Here is a 19,198-nt window from a genome sequence, read left to right as displayed (position 1 = left end):
CAGGCTTGTCTCAAACTCCTGACCTCAGGTGATCCACCCGCCTCGGCCTCCCAAAGTGCTGGGATTACAGATGTGAGCCACTGCACCCGGCCTGATCATTTTTTAATAACCTTGTTCTCCTCCTCCTCAAGAGACAGGGTCTCACTGTGCTGCCCAGGCTGGCCTCAAACTCCTGGGCTCAAGCAATCCTCCCCACTCAGACTCCTGAGTAGCTGGGACTACAAACACACCACCACGCTAGCTAACTCCCCATCTCTTAATCCCTATCCCTACACCATTCCCAAACTTTCCCAAATCAAAGATTAACCAGACAGAGGAAATACACTTTTACAGTTTAAGAAATATTAAATGTGATAACTGTTCAGGATCTACTTTTTACACAATCTCAGTAACATATGTACATAGTCCAAAAAAAAAAAAAAGCAGCATTTGCCTGGGAACACATCACTATAAGCAAACAAAACATCAAATGGCCTGAATTCTAAAATACACTTTGGATTATATAAAATTACATTGTAAAGTTACAAATGTTGTTCATTCTTGAGAAATGTTTGAATGTTTAAATAATGTTGCCATAATACATATTATTTCACGACATTAAAAATAACAATGGTGAATACAAGGTATCATCATTTTAAGGGTAAAGAGATAAAGCAAGTACATATACAAATCCACTGGAAAAGCTAAGTTTGGAGCTGATTTCCTCTCTTGGATTGTAAAATTTCAGTAATACACAGTCACTATCTACTGCTGGAATAATGCCTGAGCAATTTAGGTAAAGATACAAACAATAACAAAAACCCTGCCCAAATATTCAAACTTGGAGAATTCTAGTTAAAATAATAGAAAAATATAAAATTTATCCTTCCAAAAAAAGGTATCTAAGACAAAGGTATAGATACCCCATGTAAATTATTCACAAGTCATATGTGAATCAACCTTTTCTGTATTCCTTAAAGTTCTATAATCAACTGATGAAAAAACAAGTTTCATATTCAAAGACACTTTCAGAACACGTCTACAATTAACTTATTAATGCTGAAGTATATTTTAAAAAACAGCTATTTCACTGAAGTCTTTACAGGAGATTTTATTTTTGGTGCATCTTCTTACGCATTTCTTCAAGAGCTGCTTCTTTCTCTCTCAGCACCTGCTTAAGTCTTCTTATTTTTTCATCTCGAATGGTTTCTTCTAACTCCGGTGGTGTCACTGGGAAAATATCTTCGGTATAATTTTTATTGAAGAAATGACTTTGTTCATAAGCTGCATTTGAATTCAATGTGCCTTTCTCTTGCTTCTCATGGGTATAGTATTCCATCTCAGTTCTCTTTTCTTGTCTGGTTTTGCTGTGACTCGTGAGAATGTTATGTTGTGACACATCTGAAGTTGGTAAAATACTGCTTAGGGGTTGGGAACTGGTGACATTAGCTTCCCCATTTATGATTGTGTTATAAGCATTCTCTGTTTTTCTCTTCTTTATGTGATCCATCTTCTTATTAGTTTTTGCTTTTCTTTTCTTATCAAAATTCTGCTGCAATATTGAATAACATTCCAAAACAAAAACAAAATGTTACTGCTAAATGCACCGGGTACTATCAAATTTAACAACGTCTGCAGAAACAAATATTTAGCTATTACAATTAACAAAATTTATGGAAGACAACTACAGCAAGAAGGAAATATTTCCCACTGTATGGTACCAAAATGTCTTAATCATATTCAGTAAGAAGAAATTGCCTAATTCACATTTTCTTGCTCAAGTATTAGAAGCCATACTGACTCACCACAGAAATATAATAGCACTTGTAAAGTGCCTGAGATATAAAATTGATTGTTTTTTTCTTTTCCTTTGCACAGCAGGCACATATGGAGGATTTTCATTCGAAAAGGTTTACTAGTCTCTGATCTAAATTTCAGAATATTACATGATAATGACATACTCATAAGTCAAAGTATAAAAGTAGGCAAAGTTATAGACATTTGTTTTTATCATTATTAGCTATATAAGTTGCTTAAAAGGTTATTATTAAGAACATATGCATGCTTATATCTTCTACTACATTTGAATTATTTCCTTTAGATAGAGTCCTCAAAGTAGGATGACTAGTTAAAAAGCTATGGCCATTTTCTTGTAATATAATGGGAAAAAAATGTAGTAGGTGAATAAAAAAAATTAAAACACATCTTTAACTGGGATGCATTTTTACCTGTGCGTGTGTGTGTGTGGGGGGGCGGTGTTTATATATATATATATATATATATATATAAAATTTTTTTTTTTTGAGACAGTTTCGTTCTGTTGCCAGACTGGAGTGCAGTGGTGCGATCTCCGCTCACTGCAACCTCTGCCTTCCGGGTTCAAGCGATTCTCCTGCCCTCAGCTTCCCAAGTAGTTGGGACTACAGGTGCGCGCTACCTCACCCAGCTAATTTTTTGTATTTTTAGTAGAGACGGGGTTTCACCATGTTGGCCAAGATGGTCTCGATCTCTTGGCCTCGTGATCCGCCCGCCTCAGCCTCCCAAAGTGCTGGGATTACAGACGTGAGCCACTGCACCCGGCCTGGTTCTTTTTTTTTTTTATTTTTTGAGACGGAGTCCTGCCCTGTCGCCCGGGCTGGAGTGCAATGGTGCGATCTCGGTTCACTACAAACTCCGCCTCCCGGGTTCAAGTGATTCTCCTGCCTCAGCCTCCTGAGTAGCTGGGATTACAGGCACCCGCCACCAGGCCCAGCTAATTTTTGTATTTTTAGTAGAGACGAGGTTTCATCATGTTGGTCAGGCTGGTCTTGTATTCCTGACCTCAGGTGATCCACCCGCCTCAGCCTTCCAAAGTGCTGGGGCCTGGTTGTTTTAAATATCATTTTGGTATTATGTATTTGCAAAGCCAGTAACAACCATCATTTATACTAATGCACAAGGGTTAAAACCAAATCAAGAAAAGTAATATTCATGTATCATTTGTAGTACCTATGAAGAGCACATTAAAATGTATTACCTACCTGTTTTCTCTCTCCTTCCTTCACCATAAACTCTGTCTCTTTGTAAGTACCACTCTTTACCAAACTGCTAAAGGAATCGAAACCTTCTCCAGAGGTCAAATGGTCAGGAATTCGAGTAAGGCACACTCTCAAATCCTTAGTAAGGCCAAATATCTTTTTAAATTCAGCATCACTCTTCAGATATAATGCCTTATTACTTCTTCCTTGAGAATCTTTCTTGTCATTTCTTCCTTGGGCACCTTTATCTGATGTTGATGCCATCTCATTATGGATCTGGAATTAGGAAAAGAAAACACACAAACAATACTGCTAATTATTCAAGTTACTTTATTAAGCAACTAAGTGATTATTTCATCTTACATAAAAGAACATATCATGCTTTATGATTGGTTTGTATTATCCTTGCCTTACCACCCACACTCAAAAAACTGAATATAAGGAAGTACAAACTTAAAATATTCCCCCCTACAATTTCTCAATTAATTTGTTGCACTAGAAAGGTAGTAAGTAGTCAATTCTAAAACAACTAAAATGAGAATACAGACTAATGACAACATTAAAATAACATATATGACATTATTTAGAAATTGTAGTCTTCTGGAAAAGTCACACATGCCTTTAATCGATCTTGTATTTAACGATCAGAATTTACCTCCTTACATCTCTGGAGTTCAATGAATTCTGTACTGAAGGGGAGAAATGCTGACATTATTGAGTAGACCTCTAAGTAACCAAGGAAAAGATGGGTACAAATATCTAGTAAGCACACAGACAGACAAACCTTAAGTTGAACATAAAGGTAACTATGTGGGCATGTTGGGTAACTGGCTGAGGAGTCACAAAGAGCTAATAAAAAGGAAAATGAAATTTGTCTACCAAAAAAAAATCAACCCATCAAAGATGCTGATAAAATCTTATTTCCACAAATTACTGAAAGGTATTGATTAGCCCTGTCTCACCTTTTCCATGGTATACCACCACCACCACCACAAAAAAACCCCACAAAACCCCAAAACCAACTCTTTTACATGCATATTGATCTCCTCATATACTAAAAAGGCTATTATATATGAACATACATATATACATGTATGTATATACATATACTCACATATTTTTACTAAGCTTTGAATTCACATTATCCTTCCCCAACTCTTCTAAACCTTTTTTGCTCTGTGAATTTTTTGTTTTAAAGATTTGGCATGCCAAGTGATTCAAGAGAAAGATTGTACTCCTTTGTACAAGATTGTACCCAATTGTACTCTTCCTCAAATTTGCTCAGATGGAAGTTTTGACTTAAATACTCATATGTGTATAGTCTGTGTGTGATGGGGTTGGCAGTGGGGGAAAGAGGTATCAGAGATAACTTTGAGAATTAAGAAAACAAACTTTTCTATATAGATATATAAAAAGAGCACCCTGACATGGGAAAATTACCTTTGGTTCTTGGTCTCTGAAAACACACTGTTGTGAAGTAACAGTTGTTGCATCAACAGAGGAACTTATTTTCTCTATGCTCTGGAGGACACTTCCTTTTCTAGCATAAATGACGGCTGTTACTTTTCTGGGGGCATTGTGTCCTGTACTAAATCCAACTGGAAAGATTGGATTTGTGAATAAAGTCTTACTCTGTTTTAAGTAGTTACTGGATTGGTTCATATGTGGATTTGTGGTAGAAGGAGATGGTTTCTCCACTTTATTCTTCTCTGCCCTTAGATTGGCCATGGAAGCAAGCTGGGTATTGGAAAGTGATTTTGTCTCCATCTGGGAAGATTTACTTTTAGCCAAAACAATATTTACAACCTCTCTGGATATTTCTGTGACTGGACTTGAACTCACTGTCTGTAACGTGTCTTTTCTTACTGGAGTATCAGGAGAAACAGAATTCTGTTGGTCAATTTGTGATGGCAAAACATCTGTCCCCTTTTTAGCCAACAGATAGACTTTCCCATTAAACATAACCAAAGCATTATCTTTAATAGGCATATTTTTGGATCGCGTCCCACTAGGATCGATGGTACTCAATGGTGGCATATTTATAGTATTATCTCCCAAATTTTTCCTATCTACAAAAGTTTTTAAAATCTTTGAAGCCACATTATTTGAAGACTTAACAGGAACAAGAGATGGCGTAAAAGGCTGTAGATTATCTTGGAAAATCCATTTCACTGGAGCAGCTTGAGAATGCTGACCACCTTTCAATTGTGTCTCTGTAGCAACATTCTTTGGAATTTGTGTGGTATTTAGTATTACTGGCTTTGCTATTTCTGTAACAGGTTTTGGGTAAATGTTTTGAAAGTTCTTGGTAACTACATTTTTCACTGTATTTACAGGAGATACATAAATAACAGTTGGCATTTGGGAGGCCTCAACCATTCCTGAGGTACTGGTGGTGGCAGTTGCAAGTATCTTTTGCTGCACTGAAGGAGGCAATGATGACGCTGGTACAGATTTCACTTCAGCATGGGCTGGAATCTGTAAATGATGCCCAGAAGGCAAAACTGGAGACTTCACAGTCACTGGAAGACTCTGGGTATTAACTACAATAAAAGATGAGTCTTTTTGTGTTGAGGGAGGAACAGCAAATGTTTGCATGGTGAGTCCATCAATTTTCACACCATGACTCTGAACTTTAGAAACTGATGAAGAAAAATTTCCAGTTCCCACAGAAGTAACTCTACCTTTTTCTGATGTATCTACTGTTCTTGTAAGAAAATAGTTTGAAGAACTGGCTGGCTGAAAAATGGGCAATTGAACTGATGCACTTGTGGAAGAGCTGGAAATCTGAGTCTGAAAAGTAACTTGAACTGGTTTTCCTGTATTCCCTTTCAAAGCATCAGACATGACTGAAGATTGAACTAGTGGTATAAGATTTCCAGAAGACTTAGGAATTGGAAGTAATTGCAGAAGATTTTTTCCATCCGAGCCAATCGTCTGAACTACTTGGTACATGCAGCCTGAAACACTTAAAAGAACATTGAGTAAATAAATACAACATACTACATGGTATATACATTTTATTAAAAAATAAATATTTGTAAATATTTGTAAATATTAAAATATACAGTATATAATTTTCCATTTTGAGTTTTTAAAGTGAAAGACTGCAAAACAAATATTTTGAAGTAGAAGAGATAATGATATAGTCAACTCCTTATATGATTAGGCAATGGGTATGAGATAATAACATTTATTCCTAAGACTAAAAGTAGACATTTCTAAGGTTTTGCCCTATATAAAATTATACTACTAAAGTAAGCTCCTCTTAAAATATTAGCATCCTCTCTTCCCCCTTTCCCTGAATTCCTTCCTCTTGTCCTCCTCCTCTACTCTAACTGAAGATTCTCATTCCCTCTCCCCTTACTCTTATTCCATTTCTCTCTTTTTCCCCTCAATCTGTTCTGTCTTCTTCCTTCAATAACTCACAAGTTCTGCCAGCCATTCTTCTTTTGCCTAAGCTATCTCTCATGGTGTTACCTTAGTTTGCCACATTTTTGTGCTATAGATTTCACTGAACTGTTTACATAGGAATCATTTTCTTCTGATTACTGTTTCAGCACATTTGAGGTTTAGTGCTACATAGTCTCTGGTATAGCAATTATTTATATTAGTCAATTGTCAATCACCTATCAACCCATACATATAATACCACTGCAATTTCAGCTGAATGGTTTTCAATCAATGTGGAACAGACTGGAAATCAATTTTTTTTAACTGAATCAATTCTGACCCCCATGCCTTGAATTATTTCTTAGTATAGACTGTCTAATCTTAAGAAAAATCAATATATACTAATCTCTGTTTGCATAATTAGTTATTTGGAGATTACTTGAATGTAAATACCTTACCTTATTTATATCTAAAACATTTTTCAGCTCCTGGGAAATATTGAGCTTTCATGTCACACATACTATCACTCTACCTAGGTACGCCTCACCCAACTCAACTCTTCACATAGCTCAAGTCTTGGCATAAATGATATTTCTCAAGAGATACATTTTCTGACCACTTTACCCTTGTCTTTCCTTCATAATTAATCCATAACATTATGCTTGTTAGCTTCCTTCATGGTATATATCATAGATTGTCATCATATATTAATATGTTTGTCTATAGACTGTCTCTCATATTATATTCTAGCAATATGAGTGCAGCGTCCATATACCATAGACCTAGCATGGTCTTAGATAACTAAGATCAAATAAATACAAAAGTTCAAGGGCAAATAATAACGATAATAATTAGGATTCTCAAAAGCATAAAGGTATGTTTTTAAAACTCTCAGGTATTAATAAAAATCAATACCCAAAATTCTATGTATCCGTAGAAATTTGGTTTACCTTTCTGCAGCCCGAATAACATTATTATATCCTTACAAAAATTTAAAAGTCTTTTGGACACATGAGAGTGGGTCAAAATATTACATTGACCTTTTGTTATTGTTGCTGTTGAGACAGGGCCCGGCTCTGTCATCCAGACTGGAGTGTAGGTGTACAATCTTGGCTCACTGCAATCTCCACCTCCTGGGCTCAAGCTATCCTTCTACCTCAGCTTCTCAAGTAGCTGAGACCACAGATGCACGTCACCAAACCCGGCTAATTTTTGTATTTTTTATAGAGGCAAAGTTTTGCTATGTTGTCCAGGCTGGTCACACACTGACTTTTAATAAATTAAAAGTTAACTTCTAAAGAGAATAACCCCAAAGAAAAGGATGAATTCTTGCTTTCAGGGTTTTAAGAGGAAAAATCTACCTTTATTACCTCCCTGCACCACAAGAAAAGCACATTTGACCTGGATAAGAACATATTCAATATTAAGTCATTACACAAAAATTTACCAAGTGTCTGTTTTAAGTTAAGCACCAGGCTCATTAGGAAAAAAGGGTCAGTAAGCTGTAGCCTCTGGGCCTAATCTGGCCCACTCTGTTTTTGTGCATTCTTATATTTTAATTGATTTTTAAAAATCAAAAGAGTAACAGTAGCCTCTGTAGTGGCTCCTCAGTCTTCTTTGCCAACTCATACTTTTGAATCAACTTTCAAATGTTGGGAGTTTACCAAAGCTTAGAAAGAATCCTTCTCTTCCTATTCTGTCCTCTTTTGTTAGCTGCTTTCTTCTCAATGCATAACTTCAATTAAATTATCACTTACACATGAACAATTTCAATATTTTTATCTGTGGCTTCTTTGAAATTTAGGCTTATACATCCAAATTCCCTTTTAACATTTTCATTCAGAATCTCAAACGTTCCTAAAATTCAACATGGCCAGCAGATCTCTGCCCATCCTAATCCCCCAAATTCCATCTTCTGCAGGGTTTTCTTTGCTAAATAGCATCTCATCTACCCTAGGTGCCTTAAGTCAGAATAGATAAATCCTCCTTTCTTATTCCTTATATTCAGTGATCACAAAATCCTGTTGATATTGTCTCCTAAATTTCCTTTCATCTGTTCAATTCTCTCCAAATCAACTGTTACCACTCTACTCCAAGCAAACATCATCTCTGGCTTAGAATACTACAATAGCTTCATGACTGATTTTTTTCTCCAATCGTTATCTTCTACCTTTCAATTTACTCAGCATACTAAAACTGATCTTTCCCTGCTTAAAACATTGCAGTGGCCTTCCATTATTCTTAGAGTCGTAGGAAGAAAACCATTGCTTCTGATGCAATGTTAAGCCAAAGGAACAGAGGAGTTTAAGAAAATTGGGCAATTATACTAAAAGTTTCTGAGATGCCAAATAGGATGAGGATTAAAAATGTACACTGAAAATAGTGCTGTGAAGATCACTGATGGCTTTAATAAGAGCAGTGTGGTAGGGGAAAGAAGTTGCTAAGGAGTGGATATGAAGCAAGTAGACAACTCTTTTTAAACTTTGACTGTCAAGGGGAAGAGAAAGACTGGCAGGAAGCTACAGGAATAAATGGAATCAAAGAAGGGATCTTTCCTTTTTCTTTGTTTAAGGTTAGATTAACCAGAACATATGTAAATACTCAAGTGAGCCAGTTCAGGGAAGAAACTGGTAATAAAGGAACAAAAGGGATACACAATGAGAAGGAGGCAGGAAATGGAAACCAGAGAGACAGGTGGAGGGACTCAACCTTAAAGAGAGCTGGAGACCTATCTCCTTCCATTGCAACACTGGAGGAGAGATCAGGTGCATTTTCAGGTAAGCATACAACTTTGGGGTTAGAAGGCTGAGGTAATTCTCATTTAAAGGGTTTTATTTTCTTTATGAAAAATCACATGACATCATCTGCTAAAAGTAACAGCAAAAATATGGAAAGATTTGAGGAGAATCAAAGATTGGAACAGTCTTCGTGAAGGAGTAAACTGACCACAGAAGATATTAGAGTTGCCAGGATGTGTTGATGGCATGGGGAGACAGGTAGTGGTTATGAATTTATAGTGGTACTAATCTGTACTCGAGATTTTTCTTGTCACACCAAGCACAGATAAAGAGAAAGCATACTGAGTTCATCCAGGGTTGGGGTGGCATCAGGAAGGTGCAACAAAAAAATCAAAGAAGAGCAAAAGAATTTAAGGTATTGATAAGAGTTATTAAAATGAAACAGAGTCTAAACTGGATAGGAAGAAAATGAGAGAATAAAAGGCTAAAGTATAGGGATAAAATAAAGGGATTATTGGTCTGTAGGGCCAGATAAAGTTAACAGTTACAGTAGGAACAGTTAAACAAGTCAGCTAGAAATACAGGAATTGGCATTTAGAAAACAGGATGCGTGAAACAGTTTCGTAGATGCAGCAATTTCATCTAATAATAAGTACTACAAAAGTAGATAGGTGCAACAGAACAGAGTATAAGATCACTGGGGGAAAAGATCTCTGTAATAAAGACGAGGTGACAAAGAGATTATCCGTACGGATACTGAAATCACATGAGGGAAGATGGTGAGCTAGATGGTGAACTAAGCGCCAAGTTCAGTGACAGGAAGTTGGTAGATGGTGTTAACAAGCTGCAATTAAGTGATATGCCAGAAAGTTATCTTGAAGCCTACTTTCTTCTGCAGTCTATTTTCTTTCCTATTATTCTACTAAAACTTCATTCTCAAATATTACCAAATATGTTCTCACAGTTAAATTTGTCTTTATCTTCATTCCCTAGGTACCTCTCTGTTGCAACTAATTATCCCTCCATATTGATCCTCTTACCTATCATAGTTTCCACTGTGTACAACTTCTGTTTCTCTTGACTTTCCTAATGCTCCCTTACTTATTTTCTGCATTCTAAGCATTCTCCTTTAACTATCCCACATTTCTTGACCCTGTTTTTCTCCTTCAAGACATTCTTCCTTAAAGACTGCAACAATTCGCCGGGCGCGGTGGCTCACGCCTGTAATCCCAGCACTTTGGGAGGCCGAGGCGGGTGGATCACGAGGTCAGGAGATCGAGACCATCCTGGCTAACACAGTGAAACCCCATCTCTACTAAAAATACAAAAAAAAAAAAAAAAAATAGCCGGGCGTGGTAGCAAGCGCCTGTAGTCCCAGCTACTCAGGAGGCTGAGGTAGGACAATGGAGTGAGGAGGAGGCGGAGCGTGCAATGAGCTGAGATCGCGCCACTGCACTCCAGCCTGGGCGACAAAGCAAGACTCAGTCTCAAAAAAAAAAAAAAAAAAAAAAAAAAGACTGCAACAATTCTCACGGCTTCAACTATTTTCAACTATCTTTTTTGGAATAATGACTCCCATAGTTATATCCTTTTATTCCTGTCCCCTACTGGAATTGACATCAGTTCCATATTTGTGATGTCTTACCAAACATTTTAATCCCATCACTTTAAATCTATGAAGTTAAAATTACTCTCTATTGAAAAGCAGTAGTCTATCCTACCATTCAATCATATGGCAGCGCCAATATTTTCCACATCATATAGGTTTTAAATCACCTAGTCATTGCTGATTTGTCTTTATCATCATTCTTATTTACTTTAAATTCATCCACAGAACCTTGCATATGTCCTTACAAAAGGTAAACATTTAATAAATGCATACTGAATCATCAAGTCTATACGGTTTTCTTTTTAACCCATTTCATCCATCTTTTCTTTCTTCATCATTGTGACTTCCACCATCTACATGAGATCCTCATCAGATGTGTCTAGCACTCATCATTCTCATCCCTACAGTATTTTGCTGATGTTTAGTTTTTCTGATTGCAGCCACTATTGACTATTATGTATCTCTGGCAGACTAAAATTGTTTTCATCCTGTTATCTCTTGTTCAAAGTTTTAGTATTCATCATTGCCAATTCAGCTGGACGCGAAAATCATCTACAATCCAGCTCCAACCAATCTCTACAACAATACCACCCACAACTTCTCAATGTGAAATCTCTGCTCTTACCAGAGAGATCTCTTTGCTATTCTGGAATATGCCATGTATATTACATTATTTACTCAAAGTATTATTATTTTTCTTCTCCAACAATATAAAATTAGTTTCCAATTCTATCTTTTCCATAAAATATCTGCCAGTCACTCCAGCTTAATTTCTTCCAACTTGGAATCCCGAATGCACTCCCATTGGTGCTATTAATGTTGGAAATTATATAATGCTTTCTTTATTGACTTTAATCTATTAGCTAATTTTTTAAAATGAGTATTGTTTCATTCAATAAGATTGAAACTCCTTAAGGTGAGAGGCTTTATAATTTATTTTGCAAATATCCTTCCAATACCAAGCATAGTATTTTATATGACGTCTATATTTATGCTTTATAAAAAACTATACTGTGAGCTATTTTCCAATCTGATCACTAAATTTTTCCCTCTCTTTTCCTCTATTTCACCTCCAAAAAATAAAAAAAAGGAAGAAAAATTAAGCTTCTTCCATGTCAGTGTATCAGTGAGAGTCACATAATCTACCACAGACCATAAATTCCTGCAGGGTAGATTATCTTATTCATATCTATATACTACTCCGCATCTAATTCAGAAACTGGAAATTGCACACAATAATGTTAGCTGAATTGAATCCTACAAGCTATATTTTAAAAATCCATGATTTCTTGGCAACAAAATGTAATGAGTTCTAAAAATTAATCTGCAGAATGCTAAGAAGTAATAACTCAGGATGAAATTCGTACTCCTATCAATATACAGTTTTTCATATCTAGAAGGAGCCTTCCATTGAAGAGATTAAATAATTAAAGTCCTACAAAGATTCTGTTTTCTGAAAGATCATATTCTGCGGGCTAATGTCAGAACTAAAACTAGAACCAGATTCTGCATCCCATTTTCTAGTTTGGTCACCTAATTACTTTAAAGTAATTACTTTAAACCAGCTGGTGTTCAAACTGAGAAACTACATTTGAAAAATAATACAGTTTAACAGTTTAAAAGAGAAAAGAGGAACATATTAGAAAGATTACGGGCTACTAATTCTGGTTCTTATAATTACAAGTTGACTAGAAAATGTACTTATCCTCTTGGAATCTGTTTCTTCATTTGTTAAATAGGGGAAAATAAAGCTTACTAGGAGAAGTGAATGAAATAATTGCCTGGGAGCATAACAGTTATCATCTTCCATTAAAATATGCAATTGGTCTCTGAGAATAAGGTAAGATAAGGTCTTTTAAAAATGTAATGAGAAATGTGGCCGGGTGCAGTGGCTCATGCCTGTAATCCCAGCACCTTGGGAGGCTGAGGCGGGTGGATCATGAGGTCAAGAGATCGAGACCATCCTGGCCAACATGGTGAAACCCCGTCTCTACTAAAAATACAAAAATTAGCCGGGCGTGGTGGCACACGCCTGCAGTCCCAGCTACTTGGGAGGCTGAGGCAGGAGAATCACTTGAACCCAGCAGGTCGAGGTTGCAGCGAGCCACTGCACTCCACCTGGCGACAGAGCGAGACTCCATCTCAAAAAAAAAAAAAAAAAAAAAAAAAAGAATGAGAAATTTAATAAAAAGGCACATTAAACATATTGGTAATGTTATATAACTTCTGACATTTTTTACTATTCTAATATTGATATGAGGCATTCATATATTAGAAATAGACTAATAAAAATGTTGAAGGCTGATGAACATTTTATAAATATTTTTGCAAAATATATTTTTTTCAACTGCTAGGAAATCCTTTTCTTACTATCTATGACATAACATTATATACATATAGAACATAATATATCTAAGTACATAACATAGTTATCTATCCAATAATATGTACCATGTATTGCGTACATGATAGATATACCAGTTGTTACTAACTCTAATCCTAATAAACAGTCAAGAAAGTTATGAACTGCCATTCCCATTTTATACTTGAGAAAATGGAGATTTGGAAACATTTAATAACTTACTTAGAATTACACACTCCCCTTGAGAAAGCTTATCTACTTTCTGTATTTACTTTAGCATAACCCCATTATAACAGGGTCCAAAAAATTCAAATGTATAAACTAAGAGATTAATGACAGATTTCATTTAGACTGTATAGTATGTGTGTCTGTCTCTCCCTCACACACACATACACAGACACACTCATATCACAAAAGATAATAAAACACTGTACACAACAAAATGCATACTGAACTGACAATGAAGCATCATCATTCCAATCAAACCAAACCCCCTGCTGAGAACACTTAAGTTTAGCTCCCCATTTGAATACAAATGGTTATGGGAAGATAGCTGCCAATGGCCAATCACATGATGTCTTAATTCTTATTATTGTAGGATATATAATCACAGGCTTTCATTATAGTACCTCTAAGGTGATGCTTCCCAAATCTCTAGTCTCAGCTCTGACTCAGCCTGAGTTTCATATTCAAATATCTGACTGCTTTCTTGATGTGTTCCTCATCTCAGTTAATTTACCAATATCCATCCAGAAAACTGGCATCATAATTGATCCCCCTTTCTTCCTGCCAATTCATTAACGAAGTCGGTCTATTTTCCCTTCTATATTTCTTTGAATCCAACCCCTGCTGTACTGTACCAGCTAGTTCAGGCCCTCAGAATTTCTGAAAAGACAACTGAAATAGGATCCTTATATGTAGATCCCTCATCCTCAAATCCACACTGCCAACGTTATCTAAAATGTACACCTGTGTCAGTCTTTTTCTTAAAATACTCTGAACTATTTCTAATAGGTGAAGTCTAATCTCCTTAGCAGGGCAAACAGAACCCTTAAGAGCTATCTATCTATCCTATTTGTACAGAATCAAGCAACAAGTATCAATCATAAACCATATACGTCCTTTATTTACCAGTTCTCTGCATAAGCATATCCTGCTTTTATCTTTAACTGGATAGCTGATACTTATGTTTCCCAACTCAGCTGTTCTTGGAATCTTTCTTCCAACTCTCTTTCTCTACTCTCTTCCTTTACTACATCAACTCTACCTTCCTCCTCCTCCGCCATGACTGTAAGGTTTTCCCTGGCAACAGCCCATATCCTATTATTTAATCAGTCTTCCCATTTAGCACAGTCTATCACATAGATAGTAGGCACTAAATGAATGTTTTTTCAACAAATGTTTAAACTGTATTGATAATAAGTGGTAAGCTAGGATATGAACCCAAGTCTCTATGACTTAAAAGGTTCTTTCCACTACAGCGTTCTGACTCCTGCTTTATTCTTCGACAATAAAACCCAAATCAATATAAATTAAATGCATACTATCACAAATATCTTCCAGATTTTTCCTTTGTACTCTAAGATTAAATTTGGGTTTTACATGTGATGTTCTGATGAACTAGAGATACTTCAAACAATATACAACAATATACAATTCTGTATTATGCTACTGAAAAATTTTCAATAAGCAGTAACAGGAAAAATTAAAGCTACAAACAATAAGAAAATCATAGTCATTTAAGTTATAAAAATAAATGATTCAGTACCATCAAACATGTTACCAGAAAAATAAGAAAACTAAGTTTCCAATAAACTACAAGGGCTGTTAATATTATTTACAAAATTATATTTGCATGTTTTATTACTTACAAAACAGAATGGAATCAAATACGCAACCATTAACCAAAGTAAATGTCGAAGCTTCAGAAAGTCATCTGGTAAATGTCCCAAATATATGATGTAAAACCTCAATGATTTAAATAAATACATTCAAAAATAATAAAAACAATGCATAAATCAATGAGTTAATGAACTCAAAATGACTTATGAATGTAATTTGTAATTTAAAAATCTCCAAATCCCCAAAAGGATTAGAAACTGGATAACAGAGTTAAGGGTACACACACACACACACACACACACACACAAAGTAAAGTTGCTTATCTTACTTTTTATATTTAAAAATGCAATCCTAAAACAAATTTTCTATAAATTAAGCTAAGTCAGAAGTCAGTAAGTATTCAGGTACTAAAATAAGGCAGCAGAAATTAATCATTAAAAAGTAATTCTACTTTTTCATATGTACACAGGGCACTCTCTGCCCCTTCCCCCAAACTTCCACCACAAAATTAAAAAAAAGAAAAAAAACACACAAGTACACCAAAAAATGGCTCTTTTTATGATTTGAAATACAATGGTTCTATCTTGACAGTTCAACAGAATTTTGGCTCATTACTATTAGTGACCATTTCCTTTTATAATATTGCTTTCAAGGACTCACCATTACTTACGGTCTTTATTGCAATGAAGTTTTCTATCTACTTGTAATTAAAGAAAACTACCTGCTGGGCTAAAATCTGTACAGAATTAAAGTTGTATGCTTATAATAGTTAACATTTAAATTGTGCTTTACTATTTTCCTACACGACGTATTTTACATTATTTCATTCTCCTAATCTTTAAAATATTTCTAAGTGCTATTATTTACAGACTGGAAACAGGTACCTGGCCTCACAAATGCTAACTAGCAAAGTTGAGATTAACCCCAGGTAGCCTGATTTTCTTCAAACGAAAATCCTCTTACACGAGTTTTGCATCTTAGTTCTTCATTTTCTTATTAGAGTCTGCAGACCCTATTTTTTCCTCATCACTTAATCTACTAACCATGTGAGAGTACAAGTGAAAATATTCTGCTTTAGCTAACATTGTTTCCAATTCATTTCCTTGTAATACAATTTAAAAAAAAACCCAAAAACTAAGTTACTGATCATCTATTTTCTAACTTTACAAGAATATCTTCCTTAGAAATACTGGACTCTCCTCATGCCAAATATAAATAGCCAATGAAATCGCACTTCATTACACCCTACTTCAAAAACGCTGTTCAAAAGGACTGACTTTACACGAGGATTTCTCCAGTCTTACTTCTCTCTCTTCACATAAAGCTATTACTTGAAATTTTAAATATTCGATCTCCTTATTCTAAAGCCATTTTTCTTCAATCACACACCCTTTCTGTCTCACTATTAAAATCTAACTATTTTCACTGAAGGTCCAGCGCCACCAGGGCTGCACTTGCTAATCCGCGCTGACTGCTGCGTTTCTGCGTGTGCGTGAGAATCTTCCAGAAGGTTTGAGTCACATAAGAGCGTCGGCCATCTTGGTTTTCATCTCCCGTGGAGATCTACTCGGTCCGCCTATTAAACTTGAGACGCTGGGGTCCCGCGGAGCCGGGGAGCCGCTGTGTCAGGCTCTAAAGAGGTTTTACATTTCCCAGAGGAAAGCGCTCTATGGGCTTTAAGCGCCGCGGAGACAAGCGCTTCCCGCCTGGGTGGCGCACTCTGCGGGCTCCAACTCCTCTCAACTACACAGCGTCCGGAAACGACGGCCGACTCCACATCCCTAAGACGGACAGAGGGGCAGCCGTGGGGAGGATTCGAAACCGGTACTTACCAACGCGAGGCGTTGCCTGAATTTTCCTCTGCGGGTTTCAGGAAGACCCTCCGTAGGTTATTTGACATTTTAGTGGGGAGAAAGGGGACACCTCATCCAGGAAAGTGGGAAGCGTGGGGCCGAGTTTCTCAATGGGGCGAGAACCAGAGCGAGGGAATGTTGGGCTTGAGTTGCCCACAGCAACTGTGAGGGGTTCGACCTTAACGGAGGGCGACAGCGGGCTCTCGAGAGGGTGTATCCCCAGGCTTCGGGACGAGGTCGCGCACCGCCCAGAAACCGGAAGGCTCCTGGCGGTGGACTGCGCCCTCACAGCCCTACGCTGAGAGAGAATCGGCGTGCGTCTCCGCCCCTAGAGCCTACGACAACTCTCCAGACTCCGCCGGAGCATGCGCAGGGGGCGTGGCCTTGGTGGCACCGCCCCCAACAGAGCCTGGTCAGTGCTGAAGACTGCGTCAGTCTGGCTCTGCCGCCCCGCCCACTGAAGCCGATAGCTGGAGCAAAGCTCGGTCGGGCGTCTTCCGGGGTCGTCACGTCCGGTTGCCAAGGTGACTGGCTCGCTAAAGCCCAACCCTTATGATGCAATCCAATGGCAAGTGATATTTGCTATCTTTTCTTCCGGATCAAGGAACAAATCGCAAAAGAAAGCTCTCCCGACACCTACGCAAAATAAAATGTTTCCGGGGTCAATCATAAATTTTCTGCTTCTGTGCTCGCCGCTAGCGTACGTTTTTCTCTCCCGTCAGTGCATTAAAAGACATCGGCGCGCTTTTTTGGAGTCATGCACTTGTGGCCTGAGAAAACTTCAAACGCCTGCCTGTGGCCAGCGATTATTGTTGCTGCTTCTCTGAAGGTTTCCCATTTACTCCTCTTTCCTGAAGCTTTGCCTCTAGACTTGCTTAACTCTTTCCTCCAGCCTACGTTCATCGAAACTATCACTTATTGTCATATAGACCTTTATTTCTGAAGGGAGATCTGGGAGTTGCATCAGAACATCCATTGTATTCATTAAATCATTTATTCAGCTGTCCATTGCAGTTGATGCTCTTTTTTTTTTTTTTTTTTTTTTTGAGACGGAGTCTCGCTTTGTCACCCAGGCTGGAGCAGTTGATGCTCTTTATCTCACACTATTTCAGAATTTTTCCTCGCAGCACTATTAATTAGTCCCTCATCTTGACGCCATTGGCAATATACTTTCCTGGTTTTGCTCCTACCTTTTTGTCTACACCTTCTCAATCTCTTTTGAAGATATCTCCCTTTTCAAGGGAGTTCCTTACATCTTGATCACTGATTCTCTTATGTTTTCAAACTGTCTTGTCTCGATGAGTGGTTTTATTCATGCTCCTGGATTGAATTACCACCTCCTCCCATTATTTTACCACCAAACACATGTATGTCCTTGGCACTGATTTGTTTTACAAAATTAATTTACTCCTAACAGCTAATAAAATAATTATTATATGCAGATGAAGTAACTGATGCTCAGAGAGGGTGAACAACTTTTTAGAGGTCATAGAGCTTGTGAGTGATGGAGCCAGGCTCCAAATCCAGGTTGTCTGGCTGAACACACCATGTACTACTGCATTATGCTGCCGTGTGACTCATAAATTTATGTTCCCAGTTCTGATTTCTCTGAGATCTATACCTGGATGTTCAAGTGAATTGTTGAGATATCCTTTTTGCTATTTTAAAAGCCCCTTCAAATGAAACGTTCAAAACCACACTTATGACTTGCTTCTCTTCCCCCCATTACACATTTTCTTTTATCAGTGCTATCTCAGAAAGAAAGAAAGAAAGAAAGAACTTCCTTCTATTAAAGTTGCCTAAATCCCAGTGTCATCCTTAACACTTTCCTGTTTTTATTCCAAAATATACAATTCACCAACTTTTGCAGATTTTATCTTCTAAATATCTTACAAGTCTGCTTTATAGTTCTATTACTACTACTGTAGAGCAAGCTTACTTGGTCTAGTAAAGCTTTAACTGATACCCTCATATCCACTTCTTTTTTATTTTTTATTTATTTATTTTTTTAGAAGGAGTCTCACTCTATCGCCCAGGCTGGAGTGCAGTGGGCAATCTCAGCCCACTGCAAGCTCCGCCTCCTGGGTTCACGCCATTCTCCTGCCTCAGCCTCCTGAGTAGCTGGGACTACAGGCGCCCGCCACCACACCCAGCTAATTTTTTGTATTTTAATTAGAGATGGCGTTTCACTGTGTTAGCCAGGATGGACTTGATCTCCTGACCTCCTGATCTCCCCACCTCAGCCTCCCAAAGTGCTGGGATTACAGGCGTGAGCCTCATATCCAATCTTGTATTCCTCTAAATGCTGCAGCCAGAGATACCATATGGAAACACAAATCTGATGGTGTCATCTCACTGCGTTAAAAAAAAAAAATCAGTTTCCCCATTGCTCTTATGATAAGGAT

At 37.3% G+C, this 19,198-nt stretch overlaps 1 protein-coding gene and 1 long non-coding RNA gene across 4 annotated transcripts in view; one reads left to right on the top strand and one right to left on the bottom strand.

The window, feature by feature from the left end:
• Positions 1-320: 320 nt before the first annotated feature.
• Positions 321-17,696, bottom strand: LRIF1 (ligand dependent nuclear receptor interacting factor 1). 3 transcript variants are annotated; one of them, XM_019016446.4, is made up of 4 exons: positions 16,773-17,696; positions 4,437-5,964; positions 3,000-3,272; positions 321-1,528 (listed from the first exon to the last, which is right to left on the bottom strand). In XM_019016446.4, exons 1-4 carry the CDS (start codon positions 16,838-16,840, stop codon positions 1,091-1,093), a joined length of 2,307 nt encoding a protein of 768 aa, XP_018871991.2. In that variant the 5' UTR covers positions 16,841-17,696; the 3' UTR covers positions 321-1,090. The 3 variants fall into 3 exon arrangements, with proteins under 3 accessions (XP_018871991.2, XP_004026364.2, XP_063552195.1); XM_004026315.5 differs by having other exon boundaries at positions 321-1,531; positions 16,773-17,692; XM_063696125.1 differs by lacking the exon at positions 16,773-17,696 and having other exon boundaries at positions 321-1,531; positions 5,681-5,699.
• LOC129525257 (uncharacterized) overlaps positions 16,478-19,198 on the top strand; it is a 45,837-nt gene continuing 43,116 nt past the window's right edge. Inside the window, exon 1 of the long non-coding RNA XR_008669422.2 lies at positions 16,478-16,764. This is a non-coding gene — a long non-coding RNA (uncharacterized lncRNA). The remainder of the gene's footprint in view (positions 16,765-19,198) is intronic.

Source organism: Gorilla gorilla, chromosome 1 (assembly GCF_029281585.2).
Source record: "Gorilla gorilla gorilla isolate KB3781 chromosome 1, NHGRI_mGorGor1-v2.1_pri, whole genome shotgun sequence".
Classification (NCBI taxonomy): Eukaryota; Metazoa; Chordata; class Mammalia; order Primates; family Hominidae; genus Gorilla; species Gorilla gorilla.
Note: the sequence above shows the minus strand (reverse complement) of the source record. Positions and strands in the feature narration are given on the sequence as shown.

Bases quoted from the DNA above. Each gene is read 5' to 3' on its own strand.
- LRIF1 (XM_004026315.5), bottom strand. From the start codon at position 16,840: ATGTCAAATAACCTACGGAGGGTCTTCCTGAAACCCGCAGAGGAAAAT. The intron at 5,965-16,772 runs GTAAGTACCGGT...TGTTCTTTTAAG, and splicing joins TCAGGCAACGCCTCGCGTTG to TGTTTCAGGCTGCATGTACC. The intron at 3,273-4,436 runs GTAATTTTCCCA...TCCTAATTCCAG, and splicing joins TCAGAGACCAAGAACCAAAG to ATCCATAATGAGATGGCATC.